The sequence below is a fragment of the Perkinsus marinus genome, assembly GCF_000006405.1.
Source record: "Perkinsus marinus ATCC 50983 genomic scaffold scf_1104296962766, whole genome shotgun sequence".
In the NCBI taxonomy this organism is placed as follows: domain Eukaryota; phylum Perkinsozoa; order Perkinsida; family Perkinsidae; genus Perkinsus; species Perkinsus marinus.
Genome location: NW_003205333.1, coordinates 288,383 through 309,917, shown reverse-complemented (window position 1 = coordinate 309,917; position 21,535 = coordinate 288,383). Strand labels below are relative to the sequence as shown.

General features: G+C 49.4%; 5 protein-coding genes and 1 non-coding gene across 6 annotated transcripts; 4 read left to right on the top strand and 2 right to left on the bottom strand.

Moving 5' to 3' along the window:
- Window positions 1–190: 190 nt before the first annotated feature.
- Pmar_PMAR014653 (Methionine aminopeptidase 2B, putative) lies at window positions 191–2,478 on the top strand. Its single transcript, XM_002771574.1, has 13 exons — window positions 191–428; window positions 477–559; window positions 610–703; window positions 785–922; window positions 972–1,094; window positions 1,141–1,238; window positions 1,284–1,405; window positions 1,455–1,527; window positions 1,568–1,685; window positions 1,731–1,822; window positions 1,872–1,999; window positions 2,235–2,350; window positions 2,402–2,478. The coding sequence occupies exons 1-13, from the start codon at window positions 209–211 to the stop codon at window positions 2,440–2,442; spliced, it is 1,446 nt and encodes a 481-aa protein (XP_002771620.1). The 5' UTR covers window positions 191–208; the 3' UTR covers window positions 2,443–2,478.
- A 76-nt stretch (window positions 2,479–2,554) lies between these two features.
- On the top strand, window positions 2,555–6,070 carry Pmar_PMAR014652 (conserved hypothetical protein). Its single transcript, XM_002771573.1, has 14 exons — window positions 2,555–2,921; window positions 2,972–3,300; window positions 3,350–3,480; window positions 3,528–3,670; window positions 3,888–3,971; window positions 4,023–4,282; window positions 4,329–4,414; window positions 4,537–4,652; window positions 4,702–4,797; window positions 4,848–4,921; window positions 4,970–5,022; window positions 5,069–5,163; window positions 5,213–5,431; window positions 5,480–6,070. The coding sequence occupies exons 1-14, from the start codon at window positions 2,582–2,584 to the stop codon at window positions 5,482–5,484; spliced, it is 2,031 nt and encodes a 676-aa protein (XP_002771619.1). The 5' UTR covers window positions 2,555–2,581; the 3' UTR covers window positions 5,485–6,070.
- A 937-nt stretch (window positions 6,071–7,007) lies between these two features.
- Pmar_PMAR014651 (ubiquitin-conjugating enzyme E2, putative) lies at window positions 7,008–8,104 on the top strand (the record flags this gene model as incomplete). Its single annotated transcript, XM_002771572.1, has 7 exons — window positions 7,008–7,066; window positions 7,120–7,298; window positions 7,343–7,438; window positions 7,481–7,593; window positions 7,646–7,692; window positions 7,741–7,846; window positions 7,892–8,104. The coding sequence occupies 7 exons, from the start codon at window positions 7,008–7,010 to the stop codon at window positions 8,102–8,104; spliced, it is 813 nt and encodes a 270-aa protein (XP_002771618.1).
- A 719-nt stretch (window positions 8,105–8,823) lies between these two features.
- Window positions 8,824–14,419, bottom strand: Pmar_PMAR014650 (pyruvate:ferredoxin oxidoreductase/NADPH-cytochrome P450, putative; the record flags this gene model as incomplete). The annotated part of the gene is made up of 3 exons (XM_002771571.1): window positions 8,824–14,070; window positions 14,116–14,205; window positions 14,261–14,419. The coding sequence occupies 3 exons, from the start codon at window positions 14,417–14,419 to the stop codon at window positions 8,824–8,826; spliced, it is 5,496 nt and encodes a 1,831-aa protein (XP_002771617.1).
- Window positions 14,420–18,205: 3,786 nt separating this feature from the next.
- On the top strand, window positions 18,206–18,277 carry Pmar_PMAR014649. Its single transcript has one exon. It is a non-coding gene; the product is annotated as a tRNA-Ala (tRNA).
- Window positions 18,278–18,824: 547 nt separating this feature from the next.
- Pmar_PMAR014648 (AP-2 complex subunit mu, putative) lies at window positions 18,825–21,011 on the bottom strand (the record flags this gene model as incomplete). The annotated part of the gene is made up of 13 exons (XM_002771570.1): window positions 18,825–19,020; window positions 19,116–19,245; window positions 19,297–19,356; window positions 19,403–19,557; window positions 19,607–19,742; window positions 19,791–19,833; window positions 19,883–20,003; window positions 20,049–20,133; window positions 20,188–20,301; window positions 20,352–20,403; window positions 20,453–20,588; window positions 20,753–20,875; window positions 20,922–21,011. 13 exons carry the CDS (start codon window positions 21,009–21,011, stop codon window positions 18,940–18,942), a joined length of 1,326 nt encoding a protein of 441 aa, XP_002771616.1. The 3' UTR covers window positions 18,825–18,939.
- Window positions 21,012–21,535: the final 524 nt, after the last annotated feature.

Genomic DNA, 21,535 nt, shown 5'->3' with positions numbered 1-21,535 from the left:
TCACGGTTCCAAAATGCGTCGGAGATTAATTGTGAGAAAAAACAACGTGACCCGGATTCGAACCGACGACCTTTGAGATGGTCGACTGTTGTGTGCATTCCCTTCGATTGTTGGTTCTTCTCGCCACCAGACGTCGTGGGGGTCTTCCTCCTCGGCTCATAGAAATGATGGGGACGTAATTGGTCTTGGCAGTTGATTCATCATAAGCATGCCGGCAGACTCTGAAGAGGAGGAGGATACGCTCCCTGTTACGGAGGCACCTGTTGTTCAGACCATATCCGCATCTAAAAAGAGGAGGAATAAGAAAAACAAAAACAAGGCAGCTGTAGTGGGAGGGGAGGCGGCCTCTCCTGAGGAGGGCGAGGAGAACGTCCCAACTAATGGAGCCGATGAGAAGACAGCTACTAAGAAGCGTAACAAGAAGCGTGGTATGCACTAGGGAGATCTTGGGGGTCTTCATACTAACTGCTATGCAGGTCATGGTGCTAAGAAGCTTCCCACACACGTACTTCCGGCTCAGGATAATTCGGCTCTTAGGTGTCTCGGAGATTGGAAGGAGGTACCTCGATGAGGGCGGCATCGTTGTGGTCATCAATTGGGTTTTGGCAGATTACGACGGCCCAGACTTCCCCTCCGACGGTGCAGATAGAAAAGTTATTTCCTAAAAAATCATTCCCCCTTGGAGAAATACAGGAATATACTGGTGAGCTCTCTATCATCATCGAGGACCGCCCGAAATTTACAGAGAAATGATTGTCTTGGACATAGTCGTACCTTTTGGTAGGTTCCAATGCTTACCGTACCACCTCCGCCGAGATGAAGGAGGCAGACAAGGTGATCGAGGAGGACGTCATAAACATGCGGGAGGCCGCTGAATGTCATCGCCAAGTACGGAAGTATGCCCAGACCATCGCGCGCCCTGGTAATGGTCAACATGCAATATTGAAAATGTTGTTAGAATATCGATGCAGGTATTAAGATGATCGACTTGTGCCAAGCCATTGAGGGGAAGACTAGGGAGCTTTTGGGTGCACCTCCGATGGGCAGTGATGATCCTAACTTCCTCGCCAAGGGCTATGGCTTCCCTACTGGATGTAGCGAAGGCATCTAACGCTACGTTATTGGACCAGCTCCCTATAGGTTCTTTGAATAACGTGGCAGCCCACTATAGTCCCAACTACGGTGACAATACTGTCTTGAAGGAGGGTGATATCTGCAAGCTCGATTTTGGCACACAGGTGGGCCTAAAAAGAATCTTAGGTCGGTTACATTGCGTGTCTTAGGTCGGCGGACGTATCGCGGATTGCGCATTTACTATTGCCTTTGACCCGAAGTTCGATCCTCTTATTGAGGCTACTAAGGAGGGCACCCGAGCTGGCGTCAATTTTGCTGGTATTGACGCGAGGTAATGACTAACGCATAGACTGGCCTATTACATACCACGCTTCTCGCAGATTCTCTGAGATTGGGGAGGTCATCCAAGAGGCTATAGAGAGCTACGAGTTCCTAGAAAGGGATGGTGCCGAGGTAATATCACCAACGGTGACACTACTTAAAGTCGGTCCAGGCTATCCCCATCAAAGCCATCGAGAATCTGAGCGGGCACTCACTAGGCAAATACCAGATGCACGGCGGGCAGGGCGTTCCCATTGTGAAGAACGACGAGCCGGGCTGCATGGAGGAAGGTATGGTAATTTACGATGGAATTTTGTGGCGAGTGACGTTTTCAGGCCAATTCTATGCCATTGAAACTTTCGCGAGTACAGGACGGGGCTACTGTATAGAAGAGGGCGAATGTAGTCATTACATGCGCACTTTCGATGTACTATCTGGCGATTCTCCTCCCTTGTTTTCACTCCCTCCCCATCCAGTTGGACTCCCATGTTGCATCGCAGCAACTCCGATTAAAGGGAGCTAGAGGCCTCCTCCACACGATTAATAAGTACTTCAGTACACTACCTTGGTGCCGACGTTGGCTCGATGATTGCGGTGCTACGAGGTACTATTTTGAGTAGCTGGATTGTTGGAAAATATGCAAATGGTCAATAACATGTGTTTTCTGAGGACATTTTGGGAAACTCTCATTAGTTTTTGTACATTCTAACCGAATTTATGTCATATAGTTTCCTCACTATCGTTGGTGAGGAACCTCTTGGGCTCAGCTGAGGAGAGCCAACATATATTCCTACCCTGAGCAGTTGGAGTTTATCCTGGGTATGCCCTACTTCCTTCAGGCACCTGTTATCGTTGAAATCACTGGTTGATAACGAAGTCGTTGTACCCTATCCTCCGCTTGTCGATGTTAAGGGAAGCTACTCCAGTCAATCTGAGCATAGTATAATCCTGAGGAGTAAGTCGTACCACTCTTCCTACAATTCATCTGATTATAACGGTGTCTCAGGCACATGCAAGGAGGTAGTGACTAGAGGCGATGATTATTAATTGCTTGACTAGTAGCTCACTGTTGTTTCCTATCATAATGTATCCTGTGCTCAAGGGTATTTAAATTGGTGGGGGGTGTTCTCGATGAGAAGTGGTGGATGGATGGTATGGGAGGGTTTTATTTCCAATCGGCGTCATCATGGCGGTACCGTCCCACAATTCACACATAGGCCCAAGGGGGACTGCGGATACTCCAACAGCCGGTCGGAATCCCCCGCCTGGTTACAATGCCTATTCCGCCCCTTACTACCCTACTACCAACACCTCGGACGGCTTGGGTGGATCGATTCATGCTACTGCTACTCCACTGACCGGACGGAATAATGTACCACCAGAAGGTGCTCGGAACCGTGGGCCTTTTCGAGAGGCCGAGGGCCTGGCCCCTGGCACAACGCAGCAGTGGCTCAGGGCTAACGGGAGTATGTCATCGAGAGGGCCGTCAGGAGTGAGGGCTAATGGGAATCAAAGCCTAGAGAGTGGTAAGGGTAGTATTATCATCGCGATTCCCACTTCACTGTAGTTGATTCAGACTCTATAGCAACACCATCATTTTCCGCTATTCCTCCATCTGCTTCCTATCCCGGCACTGCACGTTCAACAGCTTCGGTAGCATCATCATCATCACCGAGATCCCTATCATCGCTGTTGTACAACCCGAGGGTTAATAATGGCATCCCCAGTGTTGCTCCCTCGTGGGCTTCAACCTACAGAACGTCCCGAGCGGGTCCATCCGCGGTTCGGTCTATGCCTCATCATAATCATCCAGTAGCAGCAGCTCAGGTTAATAGCACTCTTAGGACGGAGGCACTCCCCTTGGCTGAGCAATATCCTCCAACTCAGTATTCTACTACAGAGATGGTAGGTGCACTTACTCTATGCTAGGTAGGGCCTACCTTTCCTATTGTAGGTCTTGGCCGAATTTGGTCCGAGGTACGCTGATCTGAGTAAGCGAGAGCTTTTGAGGATCATCAGGCGTCACGCTCCTGATGCCTTCCTCGAGGAGTACAATCTTAAGGGGCAGATCTACAATGCTATCAAGTAGGAAATCTTCCCGCTGCGCAAGATACGCATGAGGTTCGGTTCAGGTCACGATCCCATACCCAGTTCGTACAACTTGCTGAACAGTTGATGAAGAATTATATAGTCTATTGTGGTTTCCAGAACGGAGCTAGTTCACCGACTGATCCGCAGGTTGCCGCTACTTCCGCTTCAATTGTTGCTAAGATGGGTAGTAGTAGTAGCGTGTAGTAGCGTGTAGTAGTAGTAGTAGTAGTAGTAGTAGTAGCGTGTAGTAGTAGTAGTAGTAGTAGTAGTAGTAGTAGTAGTAGTAGTAGTAGTAGTAGTAGCGTGTAGTAGCGTGTAGTAGTAGTAGCGTGTAGTAGTAGTAGTAGCGTGTAGTAGTAGTAGCACGAAGAGAATGCGCCTATAATGAAGTCTATTCTTAGGCGATTCTGCTGGAGGTTCAGGAGTAGTTGCCCAGACCGCAAGAGAAAGCGAGGCTAGAGGCGATGGGCTTATTACACAGATACGTACGTAAATCTATTCATAGGATCTTGTAGTTAGTCTGTTATCATCAGCAGCCACCGTGGGACTAGATAATGGGGCTGATTACAATGATGATGACACTGAGCAAGTGAATACCCCTCCACCAGGATTCGAGTCCGTCCTACCTACATTATTCCATGTGCCTGCGGCAACCGAGGCGGCGGCGCCGGTGGCTGCTGACTTCGCCCCCTCCCTCTCCTCGTTTGATAACATGGCCACGGCCTCAGTGCAGGCAGAGAAGGGGAGCAGCGCTGCTAGCACTCTGAGTGTCGATGCTCCATCCTTCACCCCAAATGTAATAAAACTAGTCTTGTTGTTTCTTGTACTCACTACTGTCTTAGGTGGAGTTGCAGCACCAAGGTGGACGCCTTTCACTGCCACAGTATCAACCATCAGCAGTAGACTCTACTACTACTACTCCAGACGAGTAGGGATTTTATAATGGTTATACATTAGTCGTAGTTCGCTGAATAACACAGATTATGGCGATTCGTTGTTTGGCATGTTGCGATAATATACTCCTCCAAAATAGGATCATCCCTATCTCAGTGATGCCCTAGCTAAGTTGGCCGAGCAACTAGTGAGAACCTACGGCCTCAACCGTGCTGATATAAGCCTCTCGGGACTCCTCAGGGTGTCTCCTCAGAATGCTGCTCCCACAACAGGTAGTAGGTGCCATGGTGAGGGAGGAAGAGAGGTACTTTTATGCTCTAGTAACGAACGTATCAGTTGCGGGCTCGGGTCCGCGGACTAATAGTAGCAGCGACAGTGTCGGTCTCTGCTCCATGGGTGGCCTGTCTAGCCAATTCGGTGAGTCCATGAGCCCTGTTTGACTGCTTGTCATACCACTCCATCGCCAGATATATCCAACAGTATGACCTCTGGAAGCAGTCATTTGAGCGCCACTGCACCTGCCTTCACTCCTAGCAATGCAGTGAGTCAATTTCCCTCTCTTACTTCCCCTATACCATCTCCCCCTCAGAGCTGGTGGAATTCCATCAATTCGGCGCCTTCATCGTCCGACATGGCTTCAGAGTACTACCAAATCAGCTACCTCCGCCCTTCCTATAGTGCCCGACAGGTCGTCTATTGCGGTTCCAGCGTCTACTAGTATTCCTGGTGCAAACCCTATTACGAGTCTGCCAGTGTGGGGGAATGCTGTTGCCAATACCGGAGGTACTAGATGAAGTCTGCCATTGGTGTGCATGGTTTCGACCCGCATCAGATAACATTGAAACAGCGACGTTAGCATCGGTGATTGCCAACCTGTCATCGTCATCATCATCTTCCTTGTCACCGTCGTCTATTTCCTCAACGCCTCACCACCGCTCAATCACGGGTGATCTCAACACGACCACGGAGGCTTCTGATATTGGCTTGGCCCAGCACCAGAACGTGGTAGGTGGTCGAAGCCCTCAAGAGACGGGTGTCGGGAGAGCCTATGGTAGTAACGCCTTTTGGGGTGAGATTGGCTATCGCTTGTACTCTTCAGATTGATATTGTCCCGGTGTGGTGGTGAATACTACCCTCATATGAGCCGTACTAGTGTTTGTACGGGTGTAAGGGAATTCTCATAGTACTGGCAGTGCTGCTATCTTTCTCCCTCGTATCGGTATTGCTTGGGGTTAGCCTTAACTCTTCGACGCCATCCCTTGTAGTTATTATTGTAGTCAACTCGGTCAAAGAATCTATAAGTAATGTTCTGTCTGTAGCATTCATCACATTAGTCGGTCGCCTTGTGTGACCATCGTGTAACTCAATACTTGATCCTCCTCCTCCTCCATTATCTCTTCCATCTCTCCTTCATCAGAGAGCAGTGGGAATAGGAGGATGTGAGCTATGAATAACGATAGCAGTCCTATCATCAGTAGAGGTACCACTCACATTATGTCGTTGTCAGCGATAATGATGATGATCATAGTGCTGCTGTTAGTGGTAGTCTTCACGGCGTTATGAACAGTCGGATTTTTGTTGTGCCGTGCGAGATTCGGCTACTTTTTGGATAAAGCATTGCCCTGTCTGACTGTTCTCTCGCACCGTTCGTCGTTGTTGGTCTTGCGTTGGGGTCATCCCAGCATAGTCATCATCATCATAATCCCAACTATTATCGACTATGGCGCTGTTGCTGAGTTTGAGTTCGCCATGGGAGGCTATTGAGGTCTCTTCACAGTGGGGGATGTTCACCAGGTCCGCTTCTCCCTATATCTCGATGCCTCAACTGCTCTGCCCTACTGCCTCTGTTGCCGATGCCATGAAAGAGGCGGAGGTACAACAGCGCACGCCTCTGCGAGTGATACCGAGCCGCTGCCATGGAGAGTAGTATCATTAGTGAGATGGTCAATCCCCATCACCACAAGGTCATCAAGTTATTAGCTTCCGTCTACTAGGCCCTCCACGCTTGGAGCGCCGGCATGTGCATCAGAGGGTTCCTCCACGGAGAGCTTGGAACAGGGTGGGAAAATATGTGCGGGGAAACTCTGGGAAACTTCTGTTGGTATCTGCGCATCTCTACCATAATTGGTATATGAACTTTCATAAATAGTTCGGAATCTACTCAACTCAGCTGACGAAAGCGAACACGTGTTTCAACACTGCCTTGGGGCATACCTTCTATGGCTGATCTAATCAGAGCAGGAGGGCATCTATTGCCGCTTCCATTCTATCGTTATCGGTTGGATGTTGGTTGCCTAGTATGGAAGGATGAGGAGGAGGAGGAGGACATGGAAGTTTACGTTCCTCTTAAGTGCCGACGAGCTGACCGCCCATGCCATGGCGTCGCAAGAATGTTGAGAGATGCTATTGATGCTGAGTGCCACTGTCTCTGCCATATGTTGAATGTTTCGAAGTACTCACATGGTTTGAGTGGAGTTCGATAGAGGAGGCGGTAGAATCCCGTAATAGTGGTGGTGGAGGATGATGATGATGCGAATTACACTTACAAAATATCAGCATCTATGAGCCCCCAGTGAGGGCCGTCGATTGTTGTGATTCCATAGAGGTGATTTTACGTGTTTTTCATAATGTCTGAGAATCGGCAAGCAGTGGCACGGTTAACCCGTGAATTGCAAGCTCTTAAAAAGTAGGTTCATGGCCACCGACTATCAGTGCCGACTCCTCCTTATTGTTGGTTAGAGCTTGCCCGGCACAGATTGACGCCATGCCTTCTACTAAGAACATGCTCGAGTGGCACTTTGTAGTTTTCGATCTTCCCGAAGACACTCCGTATTACGGCGGTGTCTATCACGGGAAGTTGGTGTTCCCACAGATGTATCCGTTGAAACCACCGGCCATCTACATGATCACTCCCAATGGTAAGGCTCCATCTCAAGCTCTGGTCGAGACTATTTCGTCTTAGGGAGATTCGAGACGCATACCAAATTGTGTCTGTCGATGTCGGACTTCCATCCTGAATCCTGGAATCCCAGCTGGCGGGTGGAGACCATTCTCATCGGTGAGCTATTCTTCTGCCATATTCACTACAAGTCTTTGGTAGGTCTCGTCAGTTTCATGTTGGACAAGACTGAGCCGCGAACTACTGGAGGGATGTCGGCATCAACAGCTTACAGAGAGAAGTGTGCAATCAATAGCTTTGCGAAAAATAAATTCGTAAGACTGTGTTATTGAAGACTCCTCCAAGACTATAACCTTCTTTGATCAGAATAAAGACTTCCGAGAGCTCTTCCCGGAGTTTTTGGACACTTCTCGGTGAGCCATATATATGTACAATGGAACATATCGTCGGGTCGATCACAGGTTCTATCCCACCCATGGGTATTTTCATCGGATAGCCCCGCCAGAGGGAGCTAAGAACTGCGCTGACTGTGGCTTTCCTGATAATGATGCTGTGTTCGCCTGCAAGGTTCGGCTCATATCATCACGAAAAAACTGTGAGCATTCACTTCAGGATTTCTCCAAGTTTTGTAAGCGACTCGGAGGGAGCGAGAATCATGTGTATGACCCGAATTCAAACGACACAGACGATCTCTTCGCTGGTCTCGGCCTTGGCGACCACCATCCTTATCTGATACCAACTATTCTAGCTGCTGTGGCTGCATTTACTGCAATCGGCTATGCTATCATTTCTTCACTCGAGGACTCTAATGAAAATACCATATGAGCTACTTGTGTATACTTTTTTGTGACTGTCGTCTGTTGCCTCACACTATCTTGAGTTGTACAATGTGGGTAACGAGGATAACTCAGAATCTGTTACATGGTTATCACACAGTGATTGGATTAAGATCGATTCATCATCATCTTTATTTGCTTTGAAGGGAAAATTCGGAATCGAAATTACAAACCAGGTATTTGCTCATCGAACGGACTTGGAAGATTCCCAACCTACAGCGATGAACTCAACCCATGTCGCGGTCCAAGCAAATGGCTGTGTTCCTCAACGAAGTCGGCCAACTTAGTTTTCGTTCCCTATTGGTCTCTATAAACGCAACTAATATACGCATTAATAACGTACACAGATAATAAGATGAATGTCTGTATCAATAAGAACTACCATCATTGCAGCAAAATGTTCCACCGCAACATACGTATATCAGGGACGATGAATGCCACATTCACGTGTCAACAGCAACTGTGCCAAATCATCCTTAGAAAAATCCAGAACAGTCTCAACTATCATCTACGTGAAGAAGGGCGACTGGACATCGCCTTACCACAGCGAGACAGCCAGCATTGCTATAATAAACTTGACGGATACTTGCGAGCAATGCATGACCACCACAAAAAAGTAGTTGAGAAATGATAGAATGGTATTCATATTGCAAAGTGTCTAGCGTGAGCAGTCACAGGCTTCATATGAAAAGTCGTGCACCCTAAAGACTAGTATAGCTCTAGGCAGTACCGACCCTCCTCTTCGAACTTGTCAAAAACCTTCTGTGCCTCCTCAGCTGACATTTTACCACCCTCCTTGATAGCCGTCAAGATAGCATTCCGAACATCAATTTCGAGCTGTCCGGCCTGCCCACAGAGATAGAAGTAACCACCCTTGTTGATAAGGTCCTCATAAAGATCGTTCTTGCTCTCGAGCATCTTGTGCTGGACATAAACCTTCTCCTTCTGGTCACGAGAGAAGGCTGGTTTAAGATGAGTAATGACACCTTCCTCAGCCCACTTCTCGAGCTCATGACCCAGGATGTAGTCCTTCGCACGATATCGGCAACCGTAAAAGAGCCACATAGGGCCAGTTTGATACCCGAGGTTCTTGAAGAAAGCTCTCTCCTGGATGAAGGCTCGGAAAGGCGCCAGTCCAGTGCCAAGACCAGTCATGACGTAGGGCTCCATCAGAGTAGGGGGGAGGTTGAAGGTGCCAGGAGTGACCGAGACCACAACCTTATAAGTGAGATCCTCCTTATTATCAGTGGCCAAACGATCAATGTAGTTGGTGCAAAGACCGCGCTTCGTAGCTCCACTAGGAGTCTTCCAGTCATTCACGACAATAACCAATTCAACCTTGTCGTTGACGAAGCGTTGTGAGGAAGCGATAGAATAGAGCCTCGGCTTGATGCAGGGCACCAGTGACATGAGATGCTCCAAAGGCGGATGGGCACTAGGGAACTTCTTCAAGACGTCTATGTAGTTGACACATTCAGACGACAGAGCACTGTATGCAGCATTGCCCTCAGCAGTGTCAGCGACGATCAATTCAAGAGCCTTCCGCTCTTCCTCGTCTACAGCGAACTTAGCGAGCTGCTTATAGAAAAACTTATTGGGTCTACCAGTGATGTCCACGACCTCGCCAAAGATCTGCTTTGCGGTCATCGGATGTCGATAGCTCGCAGCACGACGAGGATCCAAATCCCTGGTGCCACGGACATGATACCATTGAGTTTGATCGACCTTGTACCAGTGCAAGAAGTCTTCCACAAGGGCCGGATCGTTGTCAGGATAGATGGTCAAAGCGTCACCCAAAAGATAGGAAAAGTCGACTCCACGCACATCGAATATGAGATGGCGGATGATACGGTCGTAGTCAAGTGCAGTGATGCGCTCGTTCTGGGTGAGGGTGATGGTCTTAGTCTTAGGTGGGCGAACCCTCTGATACTGGCAGACCAAGTCCTTGGCAACGACCTCCAGCTCCACGATAGGCTCGGGGATCTCTAGCTCATCAGGGGACTCCGGCGCATTCTGGATTTTCCAGAAGTCGGGGAGCCAACTCTCGAAAGCGGTTTCGTACTTGTCATCATCCTTATCATCGCCAAGGCCAATGTCCTGGGACTTCACAGCACCAAGCTCCAACAAACGCTTCTCAATATTCTTAGCAGCAGCGTTGAAATGCTTATAACCCGTGTCACCAAGACCAAACACCGAGAACTTAGTGGAGGCAAGGAAACCCTCCTCAAGCTCAGGATCCGAGAGCCCCTCCCAGAAGGCATGAGCGTTGTTGGGGAAATCACCCTCACCTGCAGTAGAACACAGAACCACGACGTTACTCATAGCTCTTAGCGACTCCGGAGTGATCTCATCCAGCTCGTGCACAGCGACGTTAAACTGCCTAGATCGGCACAGACCAGCAAAGCGGCTAGCCAGCTCAGTGGTGGTACCAGTGTCCGAACCGACAAGGATGTCCAGGGCGGGACCAGCAGCATCCTCAGAAGGAGCACCACGCTTCTCCATCCACTTATAGTTCTCCAGACGTTCTCTCGTCCACTGTTGAAGGCTCGCCTTGAGCTGTTCAGCGACCTCAGGATGAGTACGCTTTAGGATCTCAAAGCGGTTCTCAAGCTTGGTGAACTGAGCCACGTCGATAGAGAGATGCTTAGAGTCAAGAGTGAAAGGATTGTGACCTTGCGGAACCATGGCAGGGTTGTAACGATACAGCGTCCAGTAGCCAGAGTCCACAGCCTTCTTCATTTCTTCGGCCAATCTTGACAGACCACGAGGATAGAGGATCTTATGCTCAATACAGGGCGAATAACAGAGCACCAGTGATGGACCAGGGAAGGCCTCAGCCTCGACCAAAGCCTTCACGGACTGAGCATAGTTTGCACCAATGGCGATAGACGCCACATACACGTCCCCATAGGCGATAGCGATGGCGCCAAGGTCCTTCTTAGCGCGGCGATACCCTGTAGGAGCAAACTTCTGAACTGCACCCAAATTGGTAGACTTCGAGACCTGACCACCGGTATTAGAATAACCCTCAGTGTCCATGACCAGCACGTTGAGATCTGTCTGGGAAGCCAAGACGTGATCCAGACCGCCAAAGCCGATATCATACGCCCAACCATCGCCACCCCACACCCATTGGGAGACCTTCGGGAAGAGGTCCCTCATAGAAAGGATCTCCTGGACCAATGGAACCTCTCGTAGGGCACTGGTGTTCTCCAGCATACCGGGGATCTCACCAGATAGCTCCTGGCAAATGACAGAGTCGTTGTACTTCTCCAACCACTCATGACATGCATTGTCGAGCTCAGGGCTGAGCAAGGCTTTGTACTCCTCGTCATCAACCAACTCCTGAACCTTCTCCTTGAGATTAAGACGACGCTCTTGGACGGCACGAGCCATACCAAGACCGTACTCAGCGGCATCCTCGAAGAGAGATCTGCCCCATGCCGGACCCTGACCCTTGTCGTTAACAGCTAGTGGGTTGAAGGCAGCAGTACCAGCCCAAACTGAAGAACAACCCGAGGCGTTGGCAATGACCATACGCTCACCGAACAGCTGCGTAACCAACTTAGCATAAGGGGTCTCACCACAGCCTTCACAAGCCCCAGAGAACTCCAGCATAGGCTGCTGGAACTGCGAACCCTTGAGGGTGTGACGGTCGACCATATACCCACGACTAGGTAGACTTATAGCGAAGGACCAGTTGGGACGCTGGACCTCAACTACATCTTCCAATGGGGTCATAGTGAGAGCGTTATCAGGACAGGCCCATGAGCAAGCCTCGCAGCCAGTGCAGTCCTCAGGGGCGACTTGAATACGGTACATCATACCAGCGACGTCATTACCGCCTTTGGCCATACGCATGTCGAAGGCTTTAGGGGCGACATCAGCCTCAAGCTGTGAGATGAGGAAAGGTCTGATAGCCGCGTGAGGGCATATAGCCGAGCATTTGTTGCACTGTGTGCACTTGTCCATGTCCACAATAGGGATAGTAAGGGCCACACCACGCTTCTCGTACTGAGTTGTAGCCGGTGGGTAGTGCCCCCGAGGGTCAAACGACGAGACCGGTAAGTTGTTGCCCTCAAGCGCATTAAGGCGGTCCATGAGATCAGTACAGAACGCAGGGCGAGTCGGATCAACATCTTCCGGCTTACTGTAAGTGCTGAAAACCTTGGGATCGTACTGAATCTCGACCAAGTTGGCGATAGCAGCATCAACTCCCTTATAGTTCCTCTGGACCAGATCCTCACCCTTAGCGGAGTACGCCTTCTTCATAGCGTCCTTCAGCAACTTCTCAGCACTCTCATAGGGGATGATATCAGCCAATTTGAAGAACACAGCGGCCAGAACGTTGTTAGTGTGACGACCAAGACCATTCTCACGGGCCACCTTGGATGCATCTATGGTGTAGATGTGAGCTTCCTTCTCGCCCAGCTGGTTAATCACGGCCTCAGGCATCTCAGCCAAGAACTCCTCAGCAGTCTTGGAAGCAGAGTTGAAGACCGCGATACCACCAGGCTTGAGGGTCTCAACGATGACTCTCGGGAACTTATGGGGCCACGTTCTTTGGGAAACTGCGATGTAATCTGCGTTCATAATGGCATAGGGCGACTCGATCTTCTCAGGGCCAAAACGGAGATGAGAAATAGTACAGCCACCGGACTTCTTGGAATCATAAGCGAAATAGGCCTGCACGTACTGATCCGTGTTGTCAGCAATTAACTTGATAGCGCTCTTGTTGGCCGATACAGTACCGTCAGAACCCATACCCCAGAATAGACACTGTCTGGTCCCAGGAGCAGAGACGTCCGGCTCAGGGCCAACCTTGATCGACCTATGGGTAACATCATCCTCGATACCAACCGAGAAGTTCTCAACCGGTCTAGGTTGTTTCAAGTTCTCGAAGACGGCCTCAGCCATAGCCGGCGTGAACTCTTTCGAGCCGAGACCATAGCGACCACCAATAACCTTCAGCGTACTGCCAATCGACTGCAGTGTTGCTGCAACGTCCAGGAACAACGGCTCACCAATAGCCGTCTGCTCCTTAGTACGATCAAGTACCGCAAGGCGTTTCACTGATGGGGGCAAGGAGCTCACAAATGCCTTAGCATCCCAAGGGCGATAGAGGTGAACTCTGACTATGCCAACCTTCTCGCCACGAGCGTTCATATAGTTCACCGTCTCCTCCATAGTAGAGCTGCCAGACCCCATGATAACCGTAACATACTCGGCTTGGGGATGACCATAATAGAAGAAGTTCTTATAGTGCCGGCCGGTCACTTGCGCCACTTCGTCCATGACATTCTGCACTATGCCAGGTGTGCTGTCGTAGTATTTGTTGACGGCCTCGGAATTCTGGAAGAAGGTATCAGCGAACTGGCCCAGACCACGAGAGTGCGGCTTGTTGGGGTTGAGCCCACGTGAACGGTAGGCGGCCAGTTCTGGCCACGGCACCAGCTGGTCCATAGCCTCGTAGGGGATGATGTTGATCTTGTTGATTTCATGGGAAGTACGGAAACCATCGAAAAAGTTGACGAAAGGCACTGAGCTCCTCAGCGTAGCAATATGGGCTACCAAGGCCATGTCCATCGATGCCTGGACGCTGTGACCAGACAGCTGCGCCCAGCCAGTTTGACGTGTGCCCATGACATCAGTGTGGTCGCCAAAAATACAAAGGGCATGTTTGGATATAGCTCTTGCAGCCACATGGAAGACGCAAGGGTTGAGGGCACCAGCGATTATGTACATATTCGGGATCATAAGTAGTAGACCTTGTGAAGAGGTAAAAGTGGTACCAAGGCCTCCAACATCGAGAACGCCGTGTACAGCACCAGCAGCACCACCTTCGGACTGCATTTGGGTAACCCTAGGGACGCTGCCGAAGAGGTTCTTCCGTCCTTGACCAGCCCAGTTGGCCATGACATCACCCATTGGCGTGGCGGGCGTGATGGGATAGATCTGAACAAGTAAGATGTACAGGGAAGTAGCTCATGCTGGGCTCACCATAGCCTGCTCGGACCATGCATACGCCACATAGGCAGCCGCAGTACAACCATCGTATGGCAGCTGTTTCTGTGGGAACTCCTTCAACTCCTGAGGGGAACACGATAACCATCACGCATTACACTCGACGTTATAGCGACCTTACCTTGGGTGCAGGGTGTACCAGCTTGGTGTAACTCTCGACTGACGATGAGTTAGCTGCTGCTCCTGATACACTGGCAAAGGCCTGCTTGGACATCCGTGTGGCGGATGCAGCAGCCGCAACAATGCGAGTTGAAGGTAATAGTGATCTTGATGATAACATATGGGAAGAAGCACGCGGATAGCTTCTAGTTGTCGGGTTGAATGAAAATTGATCTACTAGACTGGGGACGTCTTGTAGATAAGGAGAAACCAAACTCCTGAACACATTATTATCAACATGCCGATGTACCCCTATAAGTGGCGACCCCAACAGGAACGCTCGAACGGTACACGATAAAAATGGCATTCCCGAAGATATTTTCGAAAACAAATTACACCACTTCAAGGAAACCAAGGTCCAAGCACATCATGCAAGGCAAAGCTACACTCAAAGCTTGATCTAACAATGTAAAGTATCAATGCATAGATCAATTCCAGAATGATTGCGACTTTGGTTCATTGAATCACTTGGAAATTTCCAGGTCACTTGCGCACTTGCATTTCCTCAACGACGCCCAGTCTTCTCACGTCGTGGTGGGAACGGCGATGAAGTTTCCAAGTTGGGAATTCCAACCTTACCTAAGTCACAGGTTGTGTACGCTCGTGTAGCATTGTACGAATCTATCGTGAACCGGTGTATTCCGACTCGGAATTTCCGATTTCGGAATTTCCGAGTATCGACGGTATTGTTGACCAACTGCTGGACGCTCAGTGTTTACAAACCGCACAATGCATGCAGCGGCCGTGGCAGCCTCGGTTGCCGCACACAGAAGAGCACTCAGACGGCGAAGATCAGCAGCACGGGAAGGTCTCTTTGACGAACCGTCGCCCCTGTATGGTAAGTCGTTTTGAGGTAAGTCGCTCAACCACTGCAGACGTTGTGTAGGTGTTGGAAACTGTCACCCGCCTAGATGTAAACAACACGCTTACGGTAAGGACGGCGAGATCGACTTGGTGGTGGCCAGTGACTCCTTCTGTAGGCAGTCCTTCCATACGGGACCAGCACGAGTTCGACTTCTTCCCCATGCCTGACCACATAATACGTGTGAGTACACATTGACAACAAAAAGAAGAGACACGCAAAATCGATAATTACGACGCCTCAGGCCCACGACCCGAACCTCTTAGAAATTCTTGAGGCGTACCAGAGACAGCTCCGTCGTGAGCAAGGTACTCGCTCTTCAATTCACTGTACTCATGAGTTTGTTAAAATCACGCTGGTTCATCATTCAGGGCTGGCTCGTGGATCGACGAGGGGTCAAACCTCGAAGAGCGAGCGAAAACCGTCGTTCTTTCAAAGACTAGGTCGGTGACCAATCACTTCAAGTATACTTCCCATTCGGCTCCCTGGCAGGGTCCTCGGTATTCGCACTGATACGATGTCGTTCGACCACCCACATCACGAGGAAGGCAAGTGAACCTCGCAGTCTCCTTCTACGCCAGACAGTGTCTCCTGTCAAAGCACGTCTATCCTCCAGCTCAGAAACCAGTACGGCATCTTTGTGAGAACAGCAAGCTTGTGAATTTCATGTATTCAGCTTCCTTACCGTCTACAACAGTATCAAGTCACAGAGAGTCGTTTGCTTCAGGGACTTAACCGTGATTTCAGTTCTATTTTATCAAACTTCATCACCCACTATAGGGAATATCACTTATCAATACGACACGTATTCTTGGGCATGTATAAACTCTATCTGATGCCGATGTGACTTGACTGTTGTTCTAGTACATCAATACTGTCGAAACTACACAACACAACATCCTTCAGTGTACACCTAGTAGATCATGTATACTGGTAACGGTATCAAACATAGCTCAATGAAGCATGTCGTTGTGAGTACCTGACGATAGTAGTCGGAGGTGTGCAGGACGGGTCCACTCACATGACGCGGACAGACTCCGGTAACATGTCAAATTTCCGAGGCATCGACTTCTTGCCCTCGAGGCGCTGGACGGGCGGCTTGTTTGAATCGTTCCGAGTTGACGCCTGAAACATGGATGGAAACGTATCCCCACTGACTATACGTGATCAGACCATCGCCCTTCAGACGGCCTTACACCATGCATGCGGGACGATGACACAACTACTAGTCTCACAATGTGGTCTTTAGGCGATGCTCTCGAGTGAGTCAGTGAAGAGCTCGTCCTTTGCTTAGCATCATCAGCCTTCGCAATCGTTGATAAATGTTGACTAGTGGTAAAACTCTCTTCTGTGCGACGACGCGACGGATTGTTATGAGACGTCTAAATCGGTCGAAATGAACGTGCCATCTACGTGCGGAAACGTCTTTCCCACTAATGCTTTCAAATCCGGTGTTGATTGTAGGGCTCGCAGTGATTGAAGTTTTTGCTGTGACTTTTGACTCGCCGATTCGAGTCGTTGGAGCTCCTCCATTATTTCAATTACCTGCCAGTATTCTTTCAATCATAATTTAAACTTCGAGGCTTCGCTCGAAGCGATTGAAACTACGCACCTCTCGATTTCGCTCCTCGAACACAGCTCGCCTCACACGTTGTTCCTCGAGGAATAACTGATCATTCACTCGCCTGGCCTTCAGTTGTTCACTAGCAGGTATGGACTAATGCAAGTTGGACTATTCTAGCCGAGCCTACTTGATGGCATGTCTCTTCTTCCGCAACTCAGCCGCGAATAGCTTTTTCAGATGCTGCTCCTCGTCAGTCTTCAGGTTTGGTCCGTATGAGTCGTTAAATGAGCTTTGGGAGAATCTCCTATAAGATGTTGAGTGAGTGAATGTGAGCCATCTAGATGTATGCTACGTGTATAGAATCGACAATCCCTCAGGCATCAAAGACGCTTGCTTCATCATGTGTCATGTGCAAGAATTTAAAACTACCAAGAGCCTCCTTTCCTTGGACAATAGATTTATCCTGTAGTCGACATGTACGACGCACCAGTTTAATCGGTTGAACACGTGAAAGTTCAGACTCGATTGATTAAGAGGTGGTCACTAGGTACTTTATAGCTCCGCTTACTATGCCGCGTTCGTATAGACATATAACGAACCAAGCAGGAAATACGAAGCCAGACAGATCAAACGACTAGATTTGGAAAATTCCAACACGATCGACGCGCCGCATAGCGTTGGGCGGATAAGCTATAAGAGGAAGTGCAAGATATGCAAGATTAGCGAGCTCTGTAGAACGATTGCCGCTGATGGTCATTGGTTTCCCCGAACTCGCTATACTTCTGCTGATCACAGGTTGTTCTCTGTACAGCGAGCTGGGAGACAGACACTGTACACCGCTCTGACGAGATAATACAGGCGGTCCAGCGATCTAGCTGCTCCTGTCAAGGGCTATCGTTTGGTAGCATTAAGTTTGATAGAACGATCATCTTGGTGGCGGTAAACTACTAACTCAACTAAATCATATCTAATTGACAAACCAACGTGGGACACAATTCTCGTTGGGACACGTGATGTAATAGTATCGTGTCAGTGTTACATGCAGAAGTTTCACAGTCCGAACCTCGGAATCGCACTCGTCCCGGTTTACTGAAGTGAACTATCTGTGTGGAGAATTACTATTAAACACCATCGGTGGTGGCTCCCGAAGCTTCGAACACGATTTGGTGGACGAAACAGCAAAACTTTACCACATGTTTCACCGCAGTGTCGCACGAGAAGTCATACAAACCGACGAGATTCGTCGAGTGTGTGTGGTGTAGGGGTTTAACGTCCGCGAGCTCACTTCTCGGCACATCCGTTGCGTGAGAGAGACTCTTTGTCAGTAACCACCGACAACCAATTTCAACACGTTTATCGTTTAGAATGAATCGGTCATCAGTGCAGAATTCGCCTCGAAAAATGCGTGAACACTGCCAAACGTCACCACATACTTCACTGAAGTATCGCACGAGGTGCGATACAAATCGACCATAAGCATCGGGTGTGTGGTGTAGAGGTATCACGTCTGCTTCGCATGCAGAAGGCCCCGAGTTCAATTCTCGGCACATCCACAGTCTGAGAATCTCTCATACAATATCTTTCGACAATCAATCTCAACACGTTCATCGTTTAGCATGAGTCGTATATCAGTACAGGATCTACCTCGGGAGATCTGTGAACCACATACTGAGTTCGAGCATGTGGTGCATTGCTAGAACGAGTGCAGAACCACTGAAGAACGCAACATGGGTCTGAATGAAACCACAATCCTTGGAAACCCGGGCTCCACTGAGGCGATGTTTGAATGAGAAGCGATAGTGAATGAACTCCTTCGCCGTTTGCCTCGAAACAGATGAAGCACACCCGTCGTGGAACGTGTCCATGAACCGCGGCATCTCTACCCTGTAGGCCTGCTCACCACACGCGTCACGGGGCCTATCGATAGCCGATAACTCCGACCCGGCAATGCTATCGCTCTACAGCTGCAAGATGCAGCCTGCAAACTCCCGCTCTGACTCCTGTAGTGACATAGAAACTGAGTTCCTCCCATGTCTTCCCAGGAACAATTGACTAACACTGTTACCATTCGTGAGAGAAGAAATCGATCATTTTAGGAACAGTGCCGTGTTCCGCACCTCATCCTGACGGATGCACCCTTTGAATGCAAACAATGGCAATGGTGACAGCAAAGGCCGAGCAAAACATCCTTCAGTGGTTACATCAGCATTCTTGCCTATATACGATACTCGTACTGACCAGCTTTCGTTATGTATCGTATCCACTTCACTGGCTTGTAATTACTCTTCTCTTGAACCTGACAGGAACAATAAGTAACTCTTTCCAGCAGAGCCACAGGGCGGCCAGTCACGACTCCCACGAACGGCGCACCCCAAAATCACTGAGACTTACCCGAAGGAAACGGACTCGCAAACCACTCGCTGTGAACATCGGGACCACAAAGTCCAACGAGATTGGCGGCTTCGACCACGGCTTTTCCTCCACCGTCGATACGAGATCAACCTCAGCCAAGAGGGTCGCCCTGGCAAAAACCGCGAATGCTCCAGTATCGAGTGATATATAGAGGACTCACTCAACCATTCCCGGGAACTTCTTTATTCGCCACATCAAGGCATCCTCTGTAGCCTCGTATCTGCATAGACCGTAATAGATACACAGCACAGCGACACGCCACTCACTTGGTCTTGCCCATTGTACACTGCCGGATGTTTGCCGTGGCCGCATTCTTCGGTACGGGTATTTTCACCACGACGTTAGTGGCGAATATACTCTTGTCAAAAACTGCCTTCAACTTCAAATTGACTTCGATTTTATTGCGGCCACGCTCGATGACCTGACCATCGTCCATGAACAAACCCACGGTAAAGCAACGGCGAACTTACGACAGGCGTGATTTTGAAAGGGCAAGAAATATTCTCCGTGATTCTGTAGCTCATCAGCTCGAACACACCATCGGGAGGAATGAAGGTAATGGCCCGCTCAGTGTCAAATTTAGAGAGCCGGACACACTGGTGGAACCTGATTTTCCACAATGCCTACCGACATGGAAAATAAGCTCCTTTTCACCTGACGTCATCTAATGCAATACCCCTGTCATTAGATGGACCGCCTAAAAGAGTGATGTTTGAATAGGGGAGTGTCGGATCACAGCAGCCTACCAGTGACTGCTGCCGCACCATATGATTGCCCATCGTGATTCATCACCAGCTTGTCGTTCATACCGAACTTGCACTCCGGAGTGCCGGACAGTTGACACTTGACCATGACCTGGCCTTGAACCTGACACCATTCCAGTTCGTCCATCCACAGCAACAATTGCCTTACATCAGCTCTGAGCAACGTCCCTCGACTTGAGACTAGACAGTTCACCGACTCCACAACATCAATGTACACCTCATTCTTCTTATATCTACACAGTTGATGCTGTCAGCGCTAACTCCACCACGTGTCGGACGTGTTTTACTTGATGCCCTCAGCCCGCCAGCTAGTCGCCCCTGTTGCTGCCACGGTGATCTTCTTGAGCTGTTCTGTGTCGTTCAGATCAACGACATTCTTAGCCGAGCCTTGTGTAATATATCTGACCATCATTATAACCATAACGAGCACAGATCTTCCTCAAATTCTCACTTTTTGAGAATGTCCGCTTCCATGATTTGTGGATATCCATAGTCCAGTACCTCTGAAAACAATAAGTAGACCTCCGCCGGCCGATGCCAAGGATCACATACCGTCTAGAAGTTCGTAGATGAGGACGAAGTTCTTCCGTATTTGGTTCTCATCCAAGGTACCTCCACCGAGATAAGCCCTCAAGAGATCTACGAACTTGTACAGGAACTTCACAATCAATGCGCAGTTCGCGTTGTCCTGTCAACCACAACAACAAGAACATGTACTCAACGTGAGTCATCGAGTCACCCAAAACACCAAACAAATAATACCAACTTTCTATCAAAACATTCGTCCCCTCCAGAAAAAATCGATCACGTCAAATACAAAATAGTATCAGAAACAAGCACGGACGTACTCACCTTCGTAGCCGCAACCAGTGTGATGTCACCAAATGTGACATTAACGAAATGAGCCGACCCAACAGTGACCACCGGGCCCCTCTCTCTGGTCTCCTTGGTCGCGATGACTCTATTACCAAAGGCCTGACCAAACTGTTGCACGACCGGACGGACCACAGCAGCAGCAGACCTGGACTTCCGAGCGCGAGACGTTGCCCCTGTACTGCCGTAGTATAAGAATGTCACCCTTCTGGTTGAAGATGACTAGCGTCGATATCATGTTGCTTAGATGGTATGAGGTATTATATTAAACAGCTCGATGGTAGCAAAAACTGAATAGGCCTTTACTGTCCGTCACATGAAGCAACGCCACACCACAAAACATGGAAAGCCAACACCAAGGCAGTCATCAACATCATCATACAAACAGCCGGGCTTAGACATCTCCACCACGCCATGTTCCGCCTCCCTCTGACTATACCACTCCACTGCCGCACGTACACACACTCCGGGCTTCAGAATGTCTTCGGTCAACACTAGTCATGAACACATCACGTGAGATTACTGGACCGCACAGGCCGCCACAGTGCACCTGGCTGAACCGGCATCTGCTGAATCACCGACCTCCGACCGAACTCAGCTTCTATCGTGTTGATTAACTCATCCAGTGTGTGGCAATCCTCCTTCCTGCATTTTGCACAACATCTCCGTTCGGTTTGAACTAGCTCAACGAGTTGAGCTTCCTTCAACCCTGCACTCGTGTTGATATCCACCTGTCCATCTTCCTAGGAGAGAGGGACGGGG